This window comes from Gopherus flavomarginatus, chromosome 4 (assembly GCF_025201925.1).
Source record: "Gopherus flavomarginatus isolate rGopFla2 chromosome 4, rGopFla2.mat.asm, whole genome shotgun sequence".
Taxonomy (NCBI): Eukaryota; Metazoa; Chordata; order Testudines; family Testudinidae; genus Gopherus; species Gopherus flavomarginatus.
Genome location: NC_066620.1, coordinates 101,474,607 through 101,495,587, shown reverse-complemented (window position 1 = coordinate 101,495,587; position 20,981 = coordinate 101,474,607). Strand labels below are relative to the sequence as shown.

At 48.7% G+C, this 20,981-nt stretch overlaps 1 protein-coding gene across 1 annotated transcript in view; it reads left to right on the top strand.

Moving 5' to 3' along the window:
* Positions 1-447: 447 nt before the first annotated feature.
* ESR1 (estrogen receptor 1) overlaps positions 448-20,981 on the top strand; it is a 311,043-nt gene continuing 290,509 nt past the window's right edge. The window contains exon 1 of the mRNA XM_050951601.1: positions 448-515. Coding sequence (XP_050807558.1) covers positions 479-515 — 37 coding nt within the window. The 5' untranslated portion in view covers positions 448-478. The remainder of the gene's footprint in view (positions 516-20,981) is intronic.

Here is a 20,981-nt window from a genome sequence, read left to right as displayed (position 1 = left end):
TTTACAGACACAGAGCTCGCCTAACCGGCCAAAGCTGGCTGGGCTATCTGCTAATAATCTAACTCAGTTGCCATAGGAACAAAAACCATGACAACCAAATACACAACATATTCCTCCCCCCCAATAAGAACTAGAGAAGGAGGGTAGACTGCCTCCATTCCTGGCTAAACCCTGGGGATTATCTTGCCCCATAACCGTGGGTTTGCCCTAGCTAAAGATCCAGCCGATGAGGAGGCCTTCTGTTTCTACGTGGATTATGGCAAACTTCTGGTGTTGTTGCACCCGAAAGTACCATGGGCTCAGGGTCCGCAGCACGAACAGGTGAGGAGGTGGTATCAGCTCGTGCTGGGCAAAGGGGTATCTCAGCCACCAGCAGTAATGGAGGAGAACAGTCAGGAACAGGTGATTCGTGATTCGGTGTCTCACCAGAAGAGGTGAAGTCAGACCACTCAACTGCAGATGTATCCTGAGGACTGGCATGACCTGGCAACAGCTGATCTACATGTCACTGCCAGGTAAGATTCTCTGCAGTCCAGACTGTGTAGGAAACAGGTCCTGTTCGAGTGATGATCGTGGCAGGGACCCATTTAGCTCTGGAAGTATAATTCCAAGCCAAAACTGGCTGTCCCAGGCTAAAGGTTCGGTCTTTTGCTCTGGATGCCTGTCTGATGACTTGATATTGCTGCTGATGTTGCACAATTTGTCGGGGTTCAGAAGGTTTCAGCAGATCAAAGCAAGTGCGCAGCTGTCGTCCTATCATTAGAAAGGCTGGGGATGCCTGGGTCGTAGCATGAGGTGTGTTTCTGTAGGAAAGTAAGAAGGTATCCAGACACTTCTGAATGGAGTGTTGTTCCCTTGCTGATTTCAAGCGTGTTTCATTGTCTGCACAAATCTTTCAGCTAATCTCGTTGGTGGATGGATGATATGGTGCTGATGTGATGTGGTGTATCCCATTTGTCTTCATATAATTTTGAAGCTCCTGAGAGACGAACTGTGGTCCGTTGTCGCTCACAAGTTGTTTTGGCAGACCGAAACGACTAAAGAGTTCCTGTAGTTTTTGGTTAGTACTCTCTGCAGTAGTGGACTGCATTATAGAGACTTCTGGCCATTTAGAATGAGCATCTACTGCCACCAAGAACATGCTTCCTTCAAGGGGGCCAGCAAAGTCAATATGAATACGTTGCCACAGGTTTTCAGGCCAGTCCCATGGGTGTAGGGGTGCCCACTGGGGTGCATTCCTCACACCCTGACATGATATACAAGCGTTTGCCTTCTTTTCAATAGCACTGTCCAAACCAGGCCACCAAAAATAGCTTCATGCAATTTCCTTCATGTGCACTATTCCACAGTGACTGGAATGTAGCTATTCTAACATCTGTGATCTCAGTGGTGGTGGAGTAATGACACATCTCCCCCACAACAAACAACCAGATTGGACCGATAACTCTGTCCTCCTGGACATGTAGGTAACAAGGTCGGGTGAGACCGGAGAGGTTTGTCAAGATTTTCCATGCATCACCAGGTCCATAACTTGAGACAATACTGGGTCAACGCGAGTTGCCTTCTTTATCTGAGTAGCAGTGATGGGTGTATTCTCTACCTGTTCAAAGTAGATGATTTCCTTTTGGGCACTATCTTGATGTTTGACCGGCAAAGGCAACCTTGAGAGGCCATCTGCATTGCCATGCAGAGTGGATTTCCGATATTTGATTTTATATGTGTGTGCTGAAAGTAACAATGCCCAGCGTTGCATACGACTAGCAGCTAATGGGGGAATGCCTGTGTAGGGTCCAAAAATTGATGTTAGAGGTCGATGGTCTGTGAGAAGAGTAAACTTTCGCCCAAACAGGTACTGATGAAACTTCCGAATTCCAAAAACAGTTCCTAATGCCTCACGTTCGATTTGGGCGTAGTTAGTTTCTGCTTTGCTTAGAGTGCGTGAAGCAAAAGCAATAGGTCTCTCTTCTCCCGAAGGCATAATGTGTGACACGACTGCTCCCACTCCATAAGGGGAGGCATCGCAGGCCAATTGTAGGGGTAAGGATGGATCAAAGTGTGTTAGAACTTCAGAATTTAGCAATGCATCCTTAGCTTTGTTAAATGCAACATCACAGGCTTCAGTCCACTTCCAGGCCTTGTTCTGCCCCAGGAGCTCATGAAGTGGTTTTAGCAGTGTGGCTAACTGTGAGATGAACTTTCCATAATAGTTCAGTAGTCATAGAAACGAGCGCAGCTGGCTTACATTTCGAGGTGGGGGAGCCTCCACAATAGCTTTAACTTTTGCAGGGGCCTTATGAAGATCTGCAGAATCAATGATGTGTCCCAAATATTCAACAGAAGGCTTGAAGAATTCACACTTGTCTTTGCGAAGTCATAGGCCATACTCTTCCAGTCTTTGTAGGGTAGCCTCTAAGTTTTTTAAGTGATCCTCTTCATTCCTTCCAGTGACCAGGATATCATCCAGATAGCACTGAACTCCTGACAAGCCACACAAGATCTGGTCCATAGCCCTCTGGAACAGGGCGGGAGCAGAAGTTATTCAGAAGGGTAGGCGACAGTATCGATAAAGCCCCTTATGAGTCACAATAGTCAACAGCTCTTGGGACTTTTCATCGATGTGCATCTGTAAATATGCTTGACTCAGATCAATCTTATTGAACTTTTGTCCCCCAGCCAGGTCTGCGAAGAGGTCATTGATGCGGGGAAGCGGGTATTGCTCTGCACACAACACTGGGTTGACAGTGACTTTAAAATCACCCCAAATCCAGAGAGAACCATCTTTCTTCACTATTGGAACGATAGGAGTGGCCCATGAGCTATGGGTAACTGGTATTAGGACTCCATTGGTGACCAGGCATTCCAAGTCTGCTTCAACTTTTGGCCTGATGGCATATGGCACAGTTCGGGCTTTCAGATATTTTGGTGGACTGTCAGGTTTAATGTTCAATGTCACAGTGATTCCCTTCATACTTCTCAAATCATCTCCAAAAACAGCAACATGTTTCCTTAGTATAGGGGTTAGACTGGTTTCTTCTTTAGACATCCAGTGCACTTCTGCCCAGTTCAGCTGAATCTTCCCAAGCTAAGGACCTACCCATTAAGGCTGGGTAGTTACCTCTCACCACAAACAGTGGCAATTTAGCAGCCTGTCCATTGAGCTCCACCTTAACATCAATAGTGCCCAACATGGGCACAGCTTCTCCCGTATACGTTTTCAGAACAGTTTTTGTTGCCTTAAGTGGAAGATGCTGTAGCTTTTCTTTATACACAGTCTCGGAGACCAGCGAGATGGCTGCACCGGTGTCCAGTTCCATGCGTATAGGTTTGCCATCCAACAACGGGGTTACCCAGTATTCATGTGAGCCCACCGCCAAAGAAAAAACATGCAGTGACACTTCCTCTTGCGCTGAGGTGTCACCTTGGTCATCCTGGGTCTGCTCTAGGGTATGCAGGGTTCCTCTTTTTGTCAGCCAGACCACAGGCCTCTTTTTCTTTTGTTTACAGGCACACTCAGTGTGTCCCTTTTTGCCACAGTGTCGGCACACCAGGTCCTTACAGCAGCATTCTAATGCCTGGTGACCTGGCTTACCACAGCGGTAACATTCTTAACTCTGCACAGTTTTGTGGGTAGGTTCTTGTGACACGTTTTGCACGCTAGGAGATGCACCGATGTATTGCACCTCCCTTGTAGCCAGTTCCATGGAGACAGCAGTATCAACAGCCTTCTGTAATGTAAGGTGAGCCTCTGTCAGTAGGCGCTTCCGTATAGCTTCACTGTACAGGCCACACACTAACCTGTCACGCAGGGCATCATTTAACATCTCTTTAAATTCACAGTGTTCTGCTAGCTTTTTTAAAATTGCTACAAATTGTACAATTGTTCCATCTTCTTTTTGGTCTCTTTTGTGGAACCGATATCTTTCAGCAATTACCAGTGGTTTTGGGGAAAAATGGGACCCCAGGATTTCCATGATGTCACTGTAAGATTTAGTCTCAGGCTTAACCGGGTGTAGTAAGCTGCATAGCAGGGAGTAGGTTCTAGCCTCTACAACACTTAAGAATATTGGCACCTTTTTCGCTTCTGTAATGTCATTTGCAATAACAAAAAGCTCAAAATGCTCAGTATGCACATGCCACTGCACTATATTCTCATCAAAGGTTCCAGTGGCCTGGTCAGAGTAGCCATGATTTTTAGTTTCACTTTCACAGTCAGTGCAAACAAGCAGTTTTTTTTGTTTGTTTGTTCTTTACCTTGACTTCTACTTTCTTCTGATACTGGAGCAGCACCGAAATCCCATCCATCGTCGCCACTTGTTATATCCTTGGGGGCAGCCGGTTTAGGAAGAAATCATTTGAGGCCAGACAGCAGACAGCTAACAAAACTACCATTTATTTACAGACACAAAGCTCGCCTAACCGACCGAAGCTGGCTAGGCTATCCCCTAATAATCTAACTCAGTTGCCATAGGAACAAAAACCATGACAACCAAATACACAACAGCCTGGCCAATCATGAAACTGGTTTTCAAAGGTTCTCTGATGCACCGCGCGCCCTGCTGTGCTTTTCTAACTGCACTGGTGTCTGGCTGCGCATAATCAGCAGCCAGGTGATTTACCTCAACCTCCCACCCCACCATAAACATCTCCTCCTTACTCTCACAGATATTGTGGAGCACAAAGCAAGCAGTAATAACGATGGGAATATTGGTTTCGCTGAGGTTTAACCATTTCAGTAAACTGCACCAACAAGCTTTTAAACATCCAAAGGCACATTCTACCACCATTATGCACTTGCTCAGCCTATAGTTGAACTGCTTCTTACTACTATGCAGGCTTCATGAACCATGGGAGCAAGGGGTAGGCTGGGGTAGGTGCGACCAGGTGGTGCTGCCGACTGGGAGAACAGCCTGAGGCAGAAGCCTCCAGTTGGCATGATATTCCAGGCAGGACTGAATCTCCATTAGATGAAACTTAAAGAAGAGAATGACCTGGAGTCATTCCCATTTTTGTCCAGATGTCCCTGACTGACCTCACGGAGGCCGGCCAGGAGCACCCATGTCTGCCCAGGCGTCCCCAATGAACCTAACTGAGGTCGGCCACGAGTATCAATGGGACAACGACAACAGCTAGCAGTCGTATTGTACCGTCTGCCATCTGCAAGGCAAGGCAAGGGGATGCTGCTGTGTAGCACTGCAGTACCGCGTCTGCCAGCAGCACCCAGGAGACATATGGTGACAGTAAGCTGAGCGGGCTCCATGCTTGCTGTGGTATGTCATCTGCATGGGTAACCCAGGAAAAAAGGCGAGAAACAATTTTTTGCAGTTGCTTTCATGGAGGGAGGGAGGTGGGGCTGATGACATGTACCCAGAATCACCCACAACAATGTTTTTGCCCCATCAGGCATTGGGAGCCCAACCCAGAATTCCACTGGGCAGCAGAGACTGCGGGAACTGTGGGATAGCTACCACAGTGCAACGCTCTGAAAGTCAACGCTAGCCTCAGTACTGTGGATGCACACCACCGACTTAATGTGCTTAGTGGGGACACACACAATTGACTGTATCAAATTGATTTCTAAAAAATTGACTTCTATTAAATTGACCTAATTTCATAGTGCAGACATACCCTTAGTGCCAAAAGAGCTGAACATTGTGGACTGTTCCAGATAACCCTGCATTTATGTCTGTAAGCCTGCCGGAGTGGTCCATCAGTCCTTGCGGCACCCTGAAGAAATACCTTTTTCTGTTTATAAATTCTGCATCAGGCAGGGGTGGTGGTGGTGGTACAATGAGTTGCACCAATAAAGTTTGGGAACCCCATGTGTGCAAAGCCATCAATGATCTCCTGAGAATTACTCAGGTTCATGACCTGGTTAGACAATACCTTATCAATGCTACAGCAGATCTGCAGGACAATGACCCCAACAGTCGATCTTCCCACTTGGAATTTTTTGGCTACTGATTGATAACATTCAGGGGTGACCAGCTTCTCCATGAGTATATTGGTATGATGTCACTGGCGCTTTGGGGCCTGACCTGTAGAATCCGGGGCAGCAATTTTTGCTTCAACTATAAGTGATATAGAAACTGCTGTGGACGAGTGTGAGGAGATGAAGGAGGGTTATATTCAGTGTTCCCAGTTCTTATATGGTAGGTTGTCAAGTGTATAGGCTTGATAATTCCCTTTACAAACCTTTAAAACACCTCTGAAATTCAACTTTTCTTCTCTGTCCTCAGATCTTCAAAAAGGTAACCCTGAAGTTCTCTTGCCACAGTTGGGTGATCTAGCTATGCAGAATAATCCTCTCCCACCAATCCATGATAGCTTCTCAGACCCAGAAATGGCACTGAATGCTGTGTAGGTGATCCAGGAGGTCCTTTTGTTCCAACAGCTCAGTATCCTCCTATTCTTCTACCTCATCCTATTGCCACTGATGCAGAGCATCCCATAGAACAGTCTCCTGTGTCAGCATCAACTGCTCAGTGGCGTGACAGGTGGCTTCCAATACCAGATTCAACTGGCTCTAAGTAGGGTCATACAGCCCAAGCAGATTGTGTATATTCTTGCTTGTCACCATAGTGATGTGGAGCATTGTTGGGCCCATGCTGGCTGATGGTAATTTGAAATGCCATGAGCCAGCTCGGAAAGGAAGCATGGAATAAAGACAGTGGAATCGTGGGATTATTTTTATTTAAACCCACCTGGCTTCCCACAATTTACAGGAAAAAAAAAAAAAAGCATCCATGGCTTGGCTGAGATCCCCTTGAATCCTATGGAAACCATTTTCAGGTGTCAGTAATACAGACGTCATCAGTATACACATAATTTCCAGCCTGCAACCTTCAGGAAAGTTGTAAGTACATATATTGAACAAAAGGGGAGGCAGCGCTGACTCTGGTGGAAGGCCACTGGGGAGATGTTTAAGGAGATTGATTTTTCCCCCCATAACTGGCAGGTTGAAGCTTTGGTTACTGATCATTTCTTGGATGATGTTTGCTCTGCTCCAGACATTTGGGATGCTACAATCCTGGGCTCAAGGACTGAGAGATCCGAGTAGGCAGCTTTTGGTGACTGGACCAAAAGGAGAGATGAACCCATTGTGGATGTTATCCAGACCAGTTTTGGTCTAGATCAATTTCTGAGCAGAGTAAACTTTTAAACATATCTTCCCAAATGACATTATGTTTGTCTGAAAGTACAGTAGCAGTCAGAACACTAACACTTCCTTTGGTTCTCCTAGGACAGTTCCTTAACCTTTTCCGGGTGATGATCCTCTTACTGGAAACATTTTCACAACACTCTTACCTTTGCTATAAAAGAGTACAGTGTAAGCCCGTAACATTTATTATTGTGTGTGTTTCAGAGATAGACAGAGAACACTTGACCTGGAAGGATAAAGGTGTACCTGGAGAAGAGTAACAAGATTTAATTTGCTTTAGATTATAATACATTTTTCAATTTCTTGCAACCCTCTTTGACTGCCTTTTGTGAACCCCTGGAGTGAGCAGGGCAGTAAACTATCAGCTGAGAAACAATGTGCTAGTGCATCTTACTTTATCTGTGCCTGGCCTTTAGATTTAAGCCATCCCAGCCAAGGACCTTACATATTTCTTGTAAATCAGCAAGATCTTATAAATAAAAATAATGTTGTAAGCGAACATTTCAGAGTACCTAAACATTTGATTATGATGGGCAGGTACTGAAATAGACACTGTGCTGCTCATAGATTGCCCCAGATCATAGAAATGCAGGTCTGGAAGGGACCTTGAGAAGTCATCTCATCCAGCCCCCTGCACAGAGGCAGGACCAATGGCTGATTCAGGGATATATCAAAGTCAACATTTTATTACATCTTTCCTGCCAGTGATATCTCACCTAGAATTAGAGCTTTGGGGGCATTGATTCAGTTGCATATTCTGGAGAAATAATTGAAAATAGCATTGCACCCTGCTTCACAGGCAGATTGCCAATTTACAGTGGTTGAAGGGACCACACATATCTGGATTTACTAAAACAAGATGCGTTGTCCGATAAAGCCTCACAAAATCAATTCAAATTGGCCTGGATATGAATATCACGTAGACTGAAAACTGGCTGAAGGACCATATCTAAAGGAAGAGGTGTTTGGGGGTTTTACAGAGTCAGTTTTAGTCTAATTTAAAATTTTCATTAATAATCCAGAAATAGCATGCTTAATACAATTTGCAAAAAATCCTAAATTGAGAATTGCCTTAAACACCCTTGATGACTGTGAAAAGAGACCTATGGAATTTAGAAATTTGAGCAGGAAACAAAAAAATAAGCTCCAACTTGGAAAAGTATTTTCTTTATACATCTGGGGGAATAATCTGAAACACAGGATTTTGAGCTGAATGCATAGTGGCATTACTTCACAGAGTCGGGCATTGAGATCAGCTCATAAGGAAAGATTAAAAGAGTTTAATACATAGTGTTTAGCTGAATAACACATCTGAGACCTTGTATACACTTGCCCACACCTGTGGTGGCATATAGGTTACATATAGCTACACACCTCAGTTAAAAGCAGGCTGTGTCCACACTCACTGCAGTGGGTAGTAGCTACATGAAGCAGTGAAAGGCTCCAGCGGGCGATGGGGGCAGGGGAGCACCGTGAGGAAAGGCTCCAGCAGCAGGGAAGCAGTGGGGCCACTACACTGCTAAAAATATCAGTGAAGATGGGGGGAAGGGCATTGCTTGGTTCTGTAGAGTGCTGTGTACAGTTTACACCCTAGGGTTGAGGGCTGTCGGTCACTCTAACTTGCCTAGGCAGTGACTCACCATCTAAACCGCTATTTTATACCTGTGCTAGCTGGGCATGCAGCACCTATACTCCACACACTGCCCTAAGAGGTGACAGGGTTATCACCTGCAAGTGTTTGAACTAAGAGGAGCATCAGGAGACTCTTTCTGACAAGGAGAGTTCTTAAGCTAGCGTTCTGAGGGAGTAGTGGCAGCCCCTCACTGTTTGGACCCCTCAAAGCAGAGTGATTAAAGCACTAGCAAACATAGTGCAAGGAACATTTTGCATTATATTCTTAGGTTCTTCTTCGAGTGCTTGCTCATATCCATTTCAGTTAGGTGTGCGCGTGCCACGTGCACGTTCCTCGGAAGATTTTTACCCTAGCAACACTCGGTAGGTCGGCTGGGCACGCCCTGGAGTGGTGCCGCCATGTCGCCGGATATATACCCCTGCCGACCTAACCGCCCCTCAGTTCCTTCTTACCGCCCGTGTCGGTCGTTGGAACAGTGGAGTGCGGTTTTACTGATCTCCACCTCCCTAGCTACTCCTAGTTCTCTAGTTATTTTGTTGTGTATATAGTTCAAAGTTATGTATTTGTAGTTAATTTTTATTGTTCATAGTTAGTCTATAATTAAGAGGGGTTTGGGGATTAGCCCCTTCCCCACACCTGGTGCCGGGGCCCATGCCCGGTTCACCAGGTTTCACACTGTGCTTGGCCTGTCATAAGCCGATGCCGACAGGAGATCCACACGACTCCTGCCTTAAGTGCCTCGGGGAATCTCACCTGACAGATAAGTGTCACATTTGCAAGGCTTTTAAGCCAAGAACAAAAAAGGAGTGGGACTTTCAGCTAAAGCAGCTTCTCATGGAGGCGGCTCTTACCCTTCCGCCTTCGGCACTAAGCGCTGGTCATTTGGCGGGCAGAAGCACCTCCTCGGCACCGGACCACACCGGCACCGAAGTCGACTTGGCACCACTCCCTCTCCCCGAGGTCGAGAAAGCCTAAGATTCCTGCTGCTTCCATGCTACCTGCACCGCAGCCAGAGAGCTCGTTTAAGTAGGATTGCCTGGCACTGACACCTGCGGCGGCACCGATGACATCGGCACCGTCAATTCCGGTCCCACGAGTGCCGTCGAGTCCGGTGCCTGACAGCTCCCCAGCATGCGCTGTGGTTGAGCTTACTGTTCCCTCCACGCCGGAGACATTCTCAACGGCGAGGGAAATGATTGCCATGGCAGAGTTGACGCTGCCGCAACTCCCGGCACCGTCGATGCGGGTAATACAGTCTATCGGCAAGCCTGCCTTGATAAGACCATCCTCTGTCAGCACAGCAGAGCGGCACCATTCACGATCACGGTCCTGCAGATGTTCCAGGTCCCGTTGGCGCTCCCGCTCCTGACGCCGCTCGCAGTCCCGGTACCATTCTCCTCCTCGGTACCGGTCGCACTCGCGGCACTGGTTGGTATCCTGTTCGCCGGCCCACTACTCTCGGCACCGTTCCAGCTCCTGGCACTGCTCCAGGCACCGTGACTCCCATAGCCGCTCCCGATGTCGAACATCGAGATCTCGGTCGACCTCCCGGCACCGCTCCGGTCGCAGGTCCCGATCTCGTTCCTGGTACCGTTATGCCTCCCGGTACTGGTCCCCAGTGTTGAGTAGGGCAAGGTCCGCTAGAGACAGAGACTTTACACAGGGCTTTTCAGCACCTCCATGGCCATCCAGACATGCATCAGTGTCGTCCCACATCGACAGCTCTTATGCTCAGGACCGCGATTCTGATTGCCCACTAGAGTCTTCCAAGAGACCCAGGCCTAGGACCAAGGATCCCATCAGTGGTCTTTCTGGACATCTTGGGCATACCACCAGGCCCAAAGAGTACCAGTAGTTCCGTCCTGCTCTGTCTCATCAGAGCACCGAGTGCCAGAGGCGACGGTTAGCCGTCCCCCTCCGACTGCTGCAGAGGAAGCCTCAGTTCACCCACTGGACTCCCAGGTTCCTCTGGAGCAGGAGATCACCCAAGAGCAACAGGCCACACAGGACCCGCTCATCACCGGCATCTCCTCTTCCTCTTCTCCAGATGAGGCGGTGGCAGGAACATCCTCCTCGGGCCCTCCTCCAATCAACCTGAGAGGCATCAGAACCTCCTAAGGAGGGTAGCACTCAATATGAACCTCCAGGTGGAGAAGGTCCCGGGGGTAGAGGACCCGGTAGTGGACATTCTATCGGCGGATGCCCCCACTAGAGTGGCCCTACCGTTTATTCGGACCATCCAGGCCAATGCCGATACTACATGGCAATCCCCAGCCTCTATCCCTCCTGCGGCCAGGGGAGTCAAGCATAAATATATGGTGCCCTCTAAAGGGTATGAGTATTTGTATGTCCATTCTCCTCCCTGCTCACTAGTCGTCCAGTTCGTTAATGAGAGGGAACACCACGGCCAGCAGGCCCCAGCCCCGAAATCGAAGGAGGCTAGGCGAATGGACCTACTGGGCCGCAAGGTGTACTCGGCAGGGGCCCTACAGCTCCGGGTGACAAATCAACAAGCCTTGCTTAGCCGCTATAATTATAACATCTGGGTGGTGGTGGGTAAGTTTACGGAGCTTCTCCTTCAAGACTCCCGCCAAGAGTTCGCTGCCCTCTTGGAGGAAGGGAAAAAGGTGGCCAGGACTTCCCTCCAGGCCTCGTTGGATGCAGCAGACTCAGCAGCCAGGACTCTGGCCTTGGATGTTGCCATGAGGCGCATCTCATGGCTTCAGGTTTCAAACCTCCCACTGGAGCTGCAGTATACCATTCAGGACTTGCCATTTGATGGTAAAGGCCTCTTCTCGGAAAAGACTGACCCCAGACTGCAAAGCCTGAAGGACAACAGTGTCATAATGCTCTCTCTCGGCATGCATACGCCGGTGACCCAACGCAGGCCTTTCTGTCCCCAGCCTCACTGCCCATACTCTGTGCTTAGACAAAGACAGGACTTTGGCAGGCGGCGCGGCCGAGGTGGTCGCAGACAACCATCAGGACCTCAAGGGGGCCAAAATCAAGGTCCCTCGCAACCACCACCGGGACCAAAGACGAACTTTTGAAGGTGCACCCGAGGGCAGCGTATCTGTTGCAGGCCAGGATCCCTCTCCTTCCTTCTCCAACCATCTCTTCTACTTCCTCCCGGCGTGGTCCCAGTTAACTTCAGATCACTGTGTCCTACACGCGGTGGAGTATGGATACCACCTCCAATTTATTTCAACTCCGCCCTCCCACCCTCCAACCCCGAACCTCTTCAGGGATCCCTCTTACGAGCAATTCCTCTTACAAGAGGTGCAGAAGCTCCTCGCCATAGGAGCCTGTGAAAGTAGAATGAATTATATTGTAAAAATAGAAAGGATTAAAGAAATGCTGTCTGTACCTTTAAGCAAAATTGTTGGAATGCTGCAATCCAGGTGTCAGGAATACAGACATTAACATAGAACAATTGCACCGTTTAAGGGCAATTGGTGAAGTATTAGCCTTAGGTCGATAAGAGTTAGTAAGGAAGTAGGATGTGCATGCTGTGCCCCAGGTGAATTTTACCATTTTGCTTTCTTTGTCCTTTTGTCCAATTCCCACTCTTTTATCTGTTTGGGTCTTGCATGGCCACTCACGTTATCTGGGTGTTATTGTCGGAGCGCTGCGCTAATAAAACAGAGTGGTCTGACAAATTGTGAGTCCTGATTCTAACTTTGACAAGCCATAGAGGAGGTACCGATGGACGAAAGGGGCAAGGAGTTTTACTCCCGTTATTTCCTAATCCCCAAGTCGAAGGGAGGTCTCAGACCTATCCTAGAACTGCGAGGACTCAACCAGTTTATGATAAAGTTGAAGTTCCACATGGTATCCCTGGGGACCATTATCCCGTCCTTGGATCCTGGAGACTGGTATGCTGCCCTCGATATGAAGGACGCGTACTTTCACATCGCCATCTTTCCTCCACACAGGAGATACCTCCGCTTTGTAGCCAACCGTCAGCACTTCCAGTTTACGGTCCTGCCATTTGGCCTTTCTACAGCCCCAAGAGTATTTACAAAGTGTATGGCCGTAGTCGCCGCCTACCTCCACCAACATCGGATACACGTTTTTCTGTATCTGGACGATTGGCTCATCCGAGACGCCTCCGAGACACAAGTCACTCAGCATGTGGGCATCGTCAAGGACCTATTCACACGTCTAGGCGTGATGATCAATATAGAAAAGTCCACTCTGGTTCCCACACAGAGGTTAGACTTCATAGGAGCTATCCTGGACTCCAATCTAGCCAGAGCCTGCTTACCACAGCCGCGGTTTCAGGCAATGGCAACAATCATCCGAGGTCTACAGAATTTCCCGATGACCTCGAGTCGCACTTGTCTCGGTCTCCTGGGTCACATGGCTGCCTGCACATTTGTAACCAAACACGCCAGGTTCCGCCTCCATCCTCTCCAAGTTTGGCTCAACTCAGTATACTGCCCAGGCAGGGACCTGATAGACACGATAGTCACTATTCCCTTGAGCACCCTAGGCCCCCTAGAATGGTGGCTAACTCCCTCCCTGGTGTGTGCAGGGATGCCGTTCCATCCGCCCCAGCCCTCAATGTCCCTGATGACAGACGCGTCATCTCTCAGCTGGGTTGCTTACCTCGGTCACCTTCGTACTCAAAGCCTTTCGTCTTCTCAGGAGCTGGCATTACACATAAATGTCCGAGAGCTGAGAGCAGTCTGCCTGGCGTGCCAGGCATTCCAGCAACAGTTGCGAGGCCGTTGTGTCTCAGTGTTTAGAGACAACATGACGGCCATGTACTACATAAACAAACAGGGAGGGACACGGTCCTCCCCGCTTTGTCAGGAGGCCATCCAACTCTGGGACTTTTGCATAGTCCACTCGATAGATCTGGTAGCGTCCTTTCTCCCAGGCTTTCGGAACACCCTGGCGGATCGACTCAGCAGGTCTTTCCTGTCTCACGAGTGGTCGATCCACCTGGATATTATGCAGTCTGTTTTCCAGAAGTGGGGATTTCCCCAGATAGATCTGTTCGCTTCCCGCGAGAACAGGAAATGCCAGATGTTCTGCTCCTTCCAAGGTCTCTCCCCAGGATTGATCTCGGACGCTTTCCTGATGCCGTGGAAGAGCCAGCTCCTTTATGCCTTTCCACCATTCCCACTGGTTCACAAGGTCCTGCTGAAACTGCTCAGGGACAGAGTGCGCATCATCATGATTGCTCCAGCGTGGCCCAGGCAGCACTGGTACACCACGTTGCTCGACCTGTCGATAGCCAACCCAATTACCCCGCCACTGCACCCAGACCTCATAACTCAGGACCACAGCAGGCTTCGCCACCTGGACCTGCAGGCTCTTCACCTCATGGCATGGCTGCTGCGTGGCTAAACCAGTCAGAGTTACGTTGCTCTGAATCAGTACGACAAGTTCTCCTGGGTAGCAGCAAGCTTTCCACCCGGTCAACGTACTTGGCCGAGTGTAAGCGTTTCTCCTGCTGGTGCGAAACGCTTAATCTTACTCCCACTGAGGTCTCGATCCCCTCTATTTGGACTACCTCTGGTCTCTCAAACAGCAGGGCCTAGCAGTATCATCACCGAGGGTACATTTGGCAGCCATCTCTACCTTCCACCCAGGCGAAGGTGGTCGTTCTGTGTTCTCACACCCTATGGCTTCGAGGTTCCTCAAGGGCTTGGAGCGCTTATACCCTCAAGTACGCCGCCCAGCTCCGACCTGGGACCTCAACCTGGTTTTAACCAGACTTATGTCTGCCGCATTCGAGCCATTAGCAACCTGCTCGCTGCTATACCTGTCTTGGAAGACAGCTTTCCTTGTAGCCATTACATCGGCCAGACGAGTCTCTGAGCTTAGGGCTCTTACGGTGGATCTGCCATACGCTGTGTTCCACAAAAACAAGGTGCAGTTGCGACCGCACCTGGCTTTCCTCCCTAAGGTAGTTTCGGCCTTTCATGTTAACCAGTACATCTTTCTCCCAGTCTTCTTCCCAAAGCCACACTCAACGCGATGGGAGCAACAATTGCACTCCCTGGACGTCTGTAGAGCGCTCGCATTTTATATTGAGTGGACAAAACTGTTTTGTAAAACGCCCCAACTCTTTGTCGCGGTAGCAGACTGAATGAAAGGCCTACCCTGTTTCCAAGGATCTCATCTTGGGTGCTGGCGTGCATCCGCACTTGCTATGATTTGGCTCATATTTCTCCAAGCCACATCACCACGCATTCTATCAGGGCTCAGGCTTCATCTGCCACCTTCCTGGCTCGTGTACCTATCCAGGAGATATGTCGCACAGCTACCTGGTCCTCGGTCCACACCTTTGCTTCGCATTATCTCTGTTTCAACAGTCAAGAGATGATGCAGCCTTTGGCTCAGCAGTTTTACATTCTGCCACCTCTCACTCCGACCCCACCGCCTAGGTAAGGCTTGGGAATCACCTAACTGGAATGGATATGAGCAAGCACTCGAAGAAGAAAAGACTGTTACTCACCTTTGGAACTGTTGTTCTTCGAGATGTGTTGCTCATATCCATTCCAAACCCTCCCGCCTTCCCCACTGTTGGAGTAGCTGGCAAGAAGGAACTGAGGGGCAGTTGGGTCGGCAGGGGTATATATCCAGCACCATGGCAGCGCCACTCCAGGGGGTGCCCAGCCGACACACCAAGTGTTGCTAGGGTAAAAATCTTCCGATGAACATGCACGCGGCACACGCACACCTAACTGGAATGGATATGAGCAACACATCTTGAAGAACAACAGTTACAAAGGTAAGTAACCATCTTTTCATAGAATTTAAGTTTAGGTAACCAGTGAAGTCTTTTTCTTCTAATTTTGATGATTCTGTCTTTGCAAATCAGGATAACTGAAATGTTAACATTTCAAATCTTCAGAACAATTTAAGAACAAGTTTGCTTTTTGGCCAGAAACCTCCAGTAGTTTGGCTTCTTCTGTTTTCCCAGAGAGAGACTGTGGTTTGCATAATTCTGCTCAAAAAGAAATTGCATAATAAGAAAAACAAGCCCAGCCCTAGTACACTCTCCAAAAGTTTGGAAGTGCACTTCTAAAAAAAAAAAAAAAAAAAAAAAAAAGAGAAAGTTCCTGCAATTATTAGTTACTACCTTTTTTTTTTTATTTTAGTAGCAGCTAGGCGCCCCAGCTGTAGACCAGGATCCCATGAAGAGTTACAATCTTACTTAAACATGGATGTGGAAAAACAGTTTTACAGGCTAAGAAGTGACTCCTCAATGGTGAGGAGGGAAGTACAAGTGGGCTTCTCGTCATTTCTCCAAGAGGCTGTTGCTGGTGGGGATAGAGCATTGTGCAAGGGAGGTGGGAGGCTGGTTGAAGTGCAGGTTGGGAATGGAAGAAGTTACAAAACTGAGAGTAAGAGAAGATCACAAAAAAGATAAATTCATGCTAGGGCACAGAACTCACACAAAGCCCTTCAAACCACATAAACCTTTACAGTGGGGCTTTGTAGGGTGTACATTGAACCTGACCCAACACCCATGGAAGGCAGTAGGTATAATATTTTTACTGACATCAGATGGTATTGGATTAGGCCAGTTATGCAGGTGAATTCTCCAAAAAGGAGCTTTAGAGGGAGTTTAGGCTGAGTAAAGGCAGTAGATGTATGTCTACTGTATGTTCTTGTAAATAAGCCCACTGTTACTTATTGGCTTGAATTTCTTCCCCCTTTTAAAGAACATGTTTTAATATGGAATGATTCTCAGCCATGCAACTCATGCTTTGTTTTTGTCAAACAGGGTAGTATGGCATTTTCCACTTATAGCAACAATACTGATTACCCAGTCTAGTTCCAGTCAAATAATTTTACATTTGAATTATATGTTGGCTTTATTACTCTTGAAGCCCATGGAACATGCAATGAAGCTTGATGTCATCAATCTTTTTTTCAGCAGGTTATGCAGCTTTAAAAATATTTTCATTCATGTGCTACATTTAGGTTTAGCCAGTTCTTTCATTTTTAAAATGAAATAGTTACTCCTATGTAGCATTTATTGATTGTGCAAAAGCTTTAGGACTTGGTTCTGCAGGAGCTGGTGTTTAGAGTATTGAGGTGGATGGGAGGAGGACTTCAAGAAGTGGCGATGACAGAGGAGCTGTACTGAGGGTCAAGAGCTAAGGTGGTAACAGTACATGGAATTTTGGAGAGCTTTGAGGTGGTGGTGGGGGTTAGACAAGGCACTGCTGAGTCCGCTTATCTTCATCCTAGTTATGGAGTTCATTAGTAGGAGAACCAAACCTATGGAGACACAGAAAACTAATGAATGCTGACCTTCTGGTCCTTTTGGCTGAATGCAAAGAGGTATTGGTAAATATCATAGGTGTGGGCATCTGTTTTTGGAGACCATGGTTTGAAGGGAAACACAAAGAAAACTGAGGTTATGCAAGTAGGGAAGGTGGAAGAAGAGCTGTTGATTGAAGTTTTAGGAGAGAAGCTAAAGCAGAAGAAAGAATGTGTGCTTGGGAAGTACATCGGTGCTGGTGGCGAGAGATCTGGAGGAATGAAAAGAAGAACCCAATGTGCATGAGTGGCAGTGAAAAAGATGGGATCAGCAATTAAGTAACAAGCAGAAAGGAAAAATATATGCTGCATGTGTTTGTCCCTGCCTGCTCTATGGTGTAATGGTGGGTTTTATGCAGCTGGAAGAAAAGAAAATGCAGGTAGTAGAAAAGTGCCACCACCTGCCTCAAAGGGTGGGGGGACTTGATGGGGCTGATGGTGAGACAGGACAGTTCCATCAGTGAGGGAGCACACTGCTCCTTTTGTCCTGCTTCATCCCCGCTTCTTGCTTTAGCAGGGAGGGGCTCTTGGGGCTTTGGTCAAGAGTACAGCCAGTGGCCCTGTGGGTCCTGCTCCAGAAGCTGCTTTGGGGTAGTTAGGCTAAAGATCTGGTCCCTTTCCCCCATCACTTGGGACAGAGGGGTAGGGGTCAAGGTGTAGGTAGTAGGAGGCCCTTCCACAGGCATTGGAGGGACCTAGCCCTGCCCTTCTGGAGAATGGTGGCCTTGGAGGTGGGTGAGGGTTCATTTGGGCAGCTTTGCAGGGGAGTTGTGGGCCTGGAATCGCTGCCCTGTGGGGAAGAATGTGCTCAGTCTTCACAGGAGCAGAGATTAGGTGAGGACTAATGGCCTGCTAATGATGTGGAAGGGGAGTCACGGGGTTAGGGGAGCAGCTGGGCAGGAGCCAGGACCCCAGCTGGGACAGTTCACTTTGGTGATGTTGGGGTGTCAGAGAAGTCCATTCTTTCAAGAGGCAGGTCCTGAACCCTTCATACAGGAGGTCCATGGGAAGGATTTGAGGTCTGAGACTGAGGATAGCAAGGGTCTGAGCCTCATCAAGGTGGAGAAAGATGATGAGGAGCGGGTGAGTGTCTCCACGCCTGCACTCACCAAGAATCCTACAGGCCTTCTCAGGATATGGCAGAAGAGTTTGCCAGCAGTCCACAGATACTGAAGAAGAAATTGTGAGCCTCAGTCCTCGGAGGAAAGGTAGCTGCCAGCTAGCTCCTCGTTTTGACACTCCCCTCAAAGGATGTGGGGTGACCTGGCAAAAACATTGGCATTCGTTGCCATAGGCTGGGCAGCCTGCCAGAGAAGAGTGGGCCCTCTCAGATGAGGGGGTAAACCTGTCACGTGTTTGGGTTGGACTGACATGGAGCAATCAGGGAGGGATCCCCACCATTGCCAGGCAGCGGCATTCTTAATGGGACAGAGACGGGAGCTATGGTCACGGCCGGCACCAGCCCAGCAAGCAGGTGCTTGGGGCGGCCAAGGGGAAGGGGTGGCACGTCAGGCTCTTTGGCAGAAATACGGTGGCGAGTCTCTCTTGGAGGGAAGGACTTGCCGCCGAAGAAGAAAGCGGAACGGTGGACCTGCCGCCGATCATGATCGCGGCTTTTTTTTTTTCCCCCCTGCTGCTTGGGGCAGCAAAAACCCTGGAGCAGGCCCTGGCTATGGTGGCTAATGCCCCTGGATTTTATGCAGAATCCATGTGGTTGCTTAGTCTAATGGCTAAGTGAAAGATTTAAAAGGGGCAGTTTGTGGATTTATTTACTTGCTGTTTAGGAAAGACAGAGGAAGTGTATAAAAAGGACAAAAAAAGACATTGACAAACCCCACAGAGCTAAGATGCCTCAAACACTTGAGAAGTGGTCAGCGGCCTTTTGCATTTATGCAAGTATAGGTTGTGTGGGGATGTCATAAACAGATAGCTAAGGGTTAATGTCTCTTTCACCTGAAGCACCTGACCAGAGGACCAATCAGGAAACCGGATTTTTTTCAACTTTGGGTGGAGGGAATTTAGGGTCTGAGGGCTTGTCTACATCAGAAAGTTGCAGCGCTGGTGAGGGAGTTACAGCGCTGCAACTTAGGAGGTGTACACATCTGCAGGGCACCACCAGCGCTGCAACTCCCTGTTTGCAGCGCTGGCTGTACTCCCGTTTTGTCTCGGGTGTAGAGGATCCAGCGCTGGTGATCCAGCGCTGGTAATCAAATATAGACACTTACCAGCGCTTTTCTTGACCTCCGTGGAATAAGCAGGTATCCCAGCATACCTGAGGAAGCCTCTGGTAATCAAGCTGGTCTCCTTTCCCGGTTTGCTCTCGCGTTCCCCGAACCCCGAGCAAGCAGGTCTCCTTCCCTGAGGTTTGCTGGGTGGTTCCAGGAATGCGAGAGCAAACCGGGAAAGGAGACCAGCTTCGCCGCGGTTTGCTCTCGCGTTCCCCCGAACCCCGAGCAAGCAGGTCTCCTTCCCTGAGGTTTGCTGGGTGGTTCCGGGAACGCGAGAGCAAACCGGGAAAGGAGACCAGCTTCGCCGCGGTTTGCTCTCGCGTTCCCCGAACCCCGAGCAAGCAGGTCTCCTTCCCTGAGGTTTGCTGGGTGGTTCCGGGAACGCGAGAGCAAAACCGGGAAAGGAGACCAGCTTCGCCGCGGTTTGCTCTCGCGTTCCCCGAACCCCGAGCAAGCAGGCTCCTTCCCTGAGGTTTGCTGGGTGGTTCCGGGAACGCGAGAGCAAACCGGGGAAGGAGACCAGCTTCGCCGCGGTTTGCTCTCGCGTTTCCCGGAACCCCCCTGCAAACCGCAGGGAAGGAGACCTGCTTGTTCGGGGAAACGCGAGAGCAAACCGCGGCGAAGCTGGTCTCCTTTCCCGGGTTTGCTCTCGCGTTCCCCGAACCACCCAGCAAACCGCAGGGAAGGAGACCTGCTTGTTCGGGGGTTCGGGGAACGAGAGAGCAAACCGGGAAAGGAGACCAGCTTCGCCGCGGTTTGCTCTCGCGTTCCCCGAACCACCCTGAAGCCGCCCAACAGCGCTGCAGTGTGGCCACATCTAACACCACTTGCAGCGCTGGTTGCTGTAAGTGTGGCCACTCTGCAGCGCTGGCCCTATACAGCTGTACTAATACAGCTGTAACAACCAGCGCTGCAAATTTTAGATGTAGACATGGCCTGAGTCTTTTGTGAGTCTGCCTGCTTTCTCTGAGCTTTGGAGAAGTAGTTTCTACTTTCTAGTCTTCTGTTTCTAAGTGTAAGGACAAAGAGATCAGATAGTAAGTTATATGGTTTCTTTTCTTTGGTATTTGCATGAATATAAGTGCTGGAGTGCTTTGATTTGTATTCTTTTTGAATAAGGCTGTTTATTCAATATTCTTTTAAGCAATTGACCCTGTGTTGTATCATCTTAATACAGAGAGAACATTTGTATGTATTTTTCTTTCTTTTTATATAAAGCTTTCTTTTAAGACCTGTTGGAGTTTTTCTTTACTTCAGGGAAATTGGGTCTGTACTCACCAGGGAATTGGTGGGAGGAAGAAATCGGGGAGATCTGTGTGTTGGATTGCTAGCCTGATTTTGCATTCCCTCTGGGGGAATAGGAAAGTACTTTTTGTTTCCAGGATGGGAACAGAGAGGGGGAGTCTCTCTGTGTAGTTTCACAGAGCTTGTGTCTGTGTATCTCTTCAGGAGCACCTGGAGGGGGGAAGGGAAAAGGATTATTTCCCTTTGTTGTGAGACTCAAGGGATTTGGGTCTTGGGGTGCCAGGGAAGGTTTTTCAGGGGGGACCAGAGTGCCCCAAAACACTCTAATTTTTTGGGTGGTGGCAGCAGGTACCAGGTCCAAGCTGGTAACTAAGCTTGGAGGTTTTCATGCTAACCCCCATATTTTGGACGCTAAGGTCCAAATCTG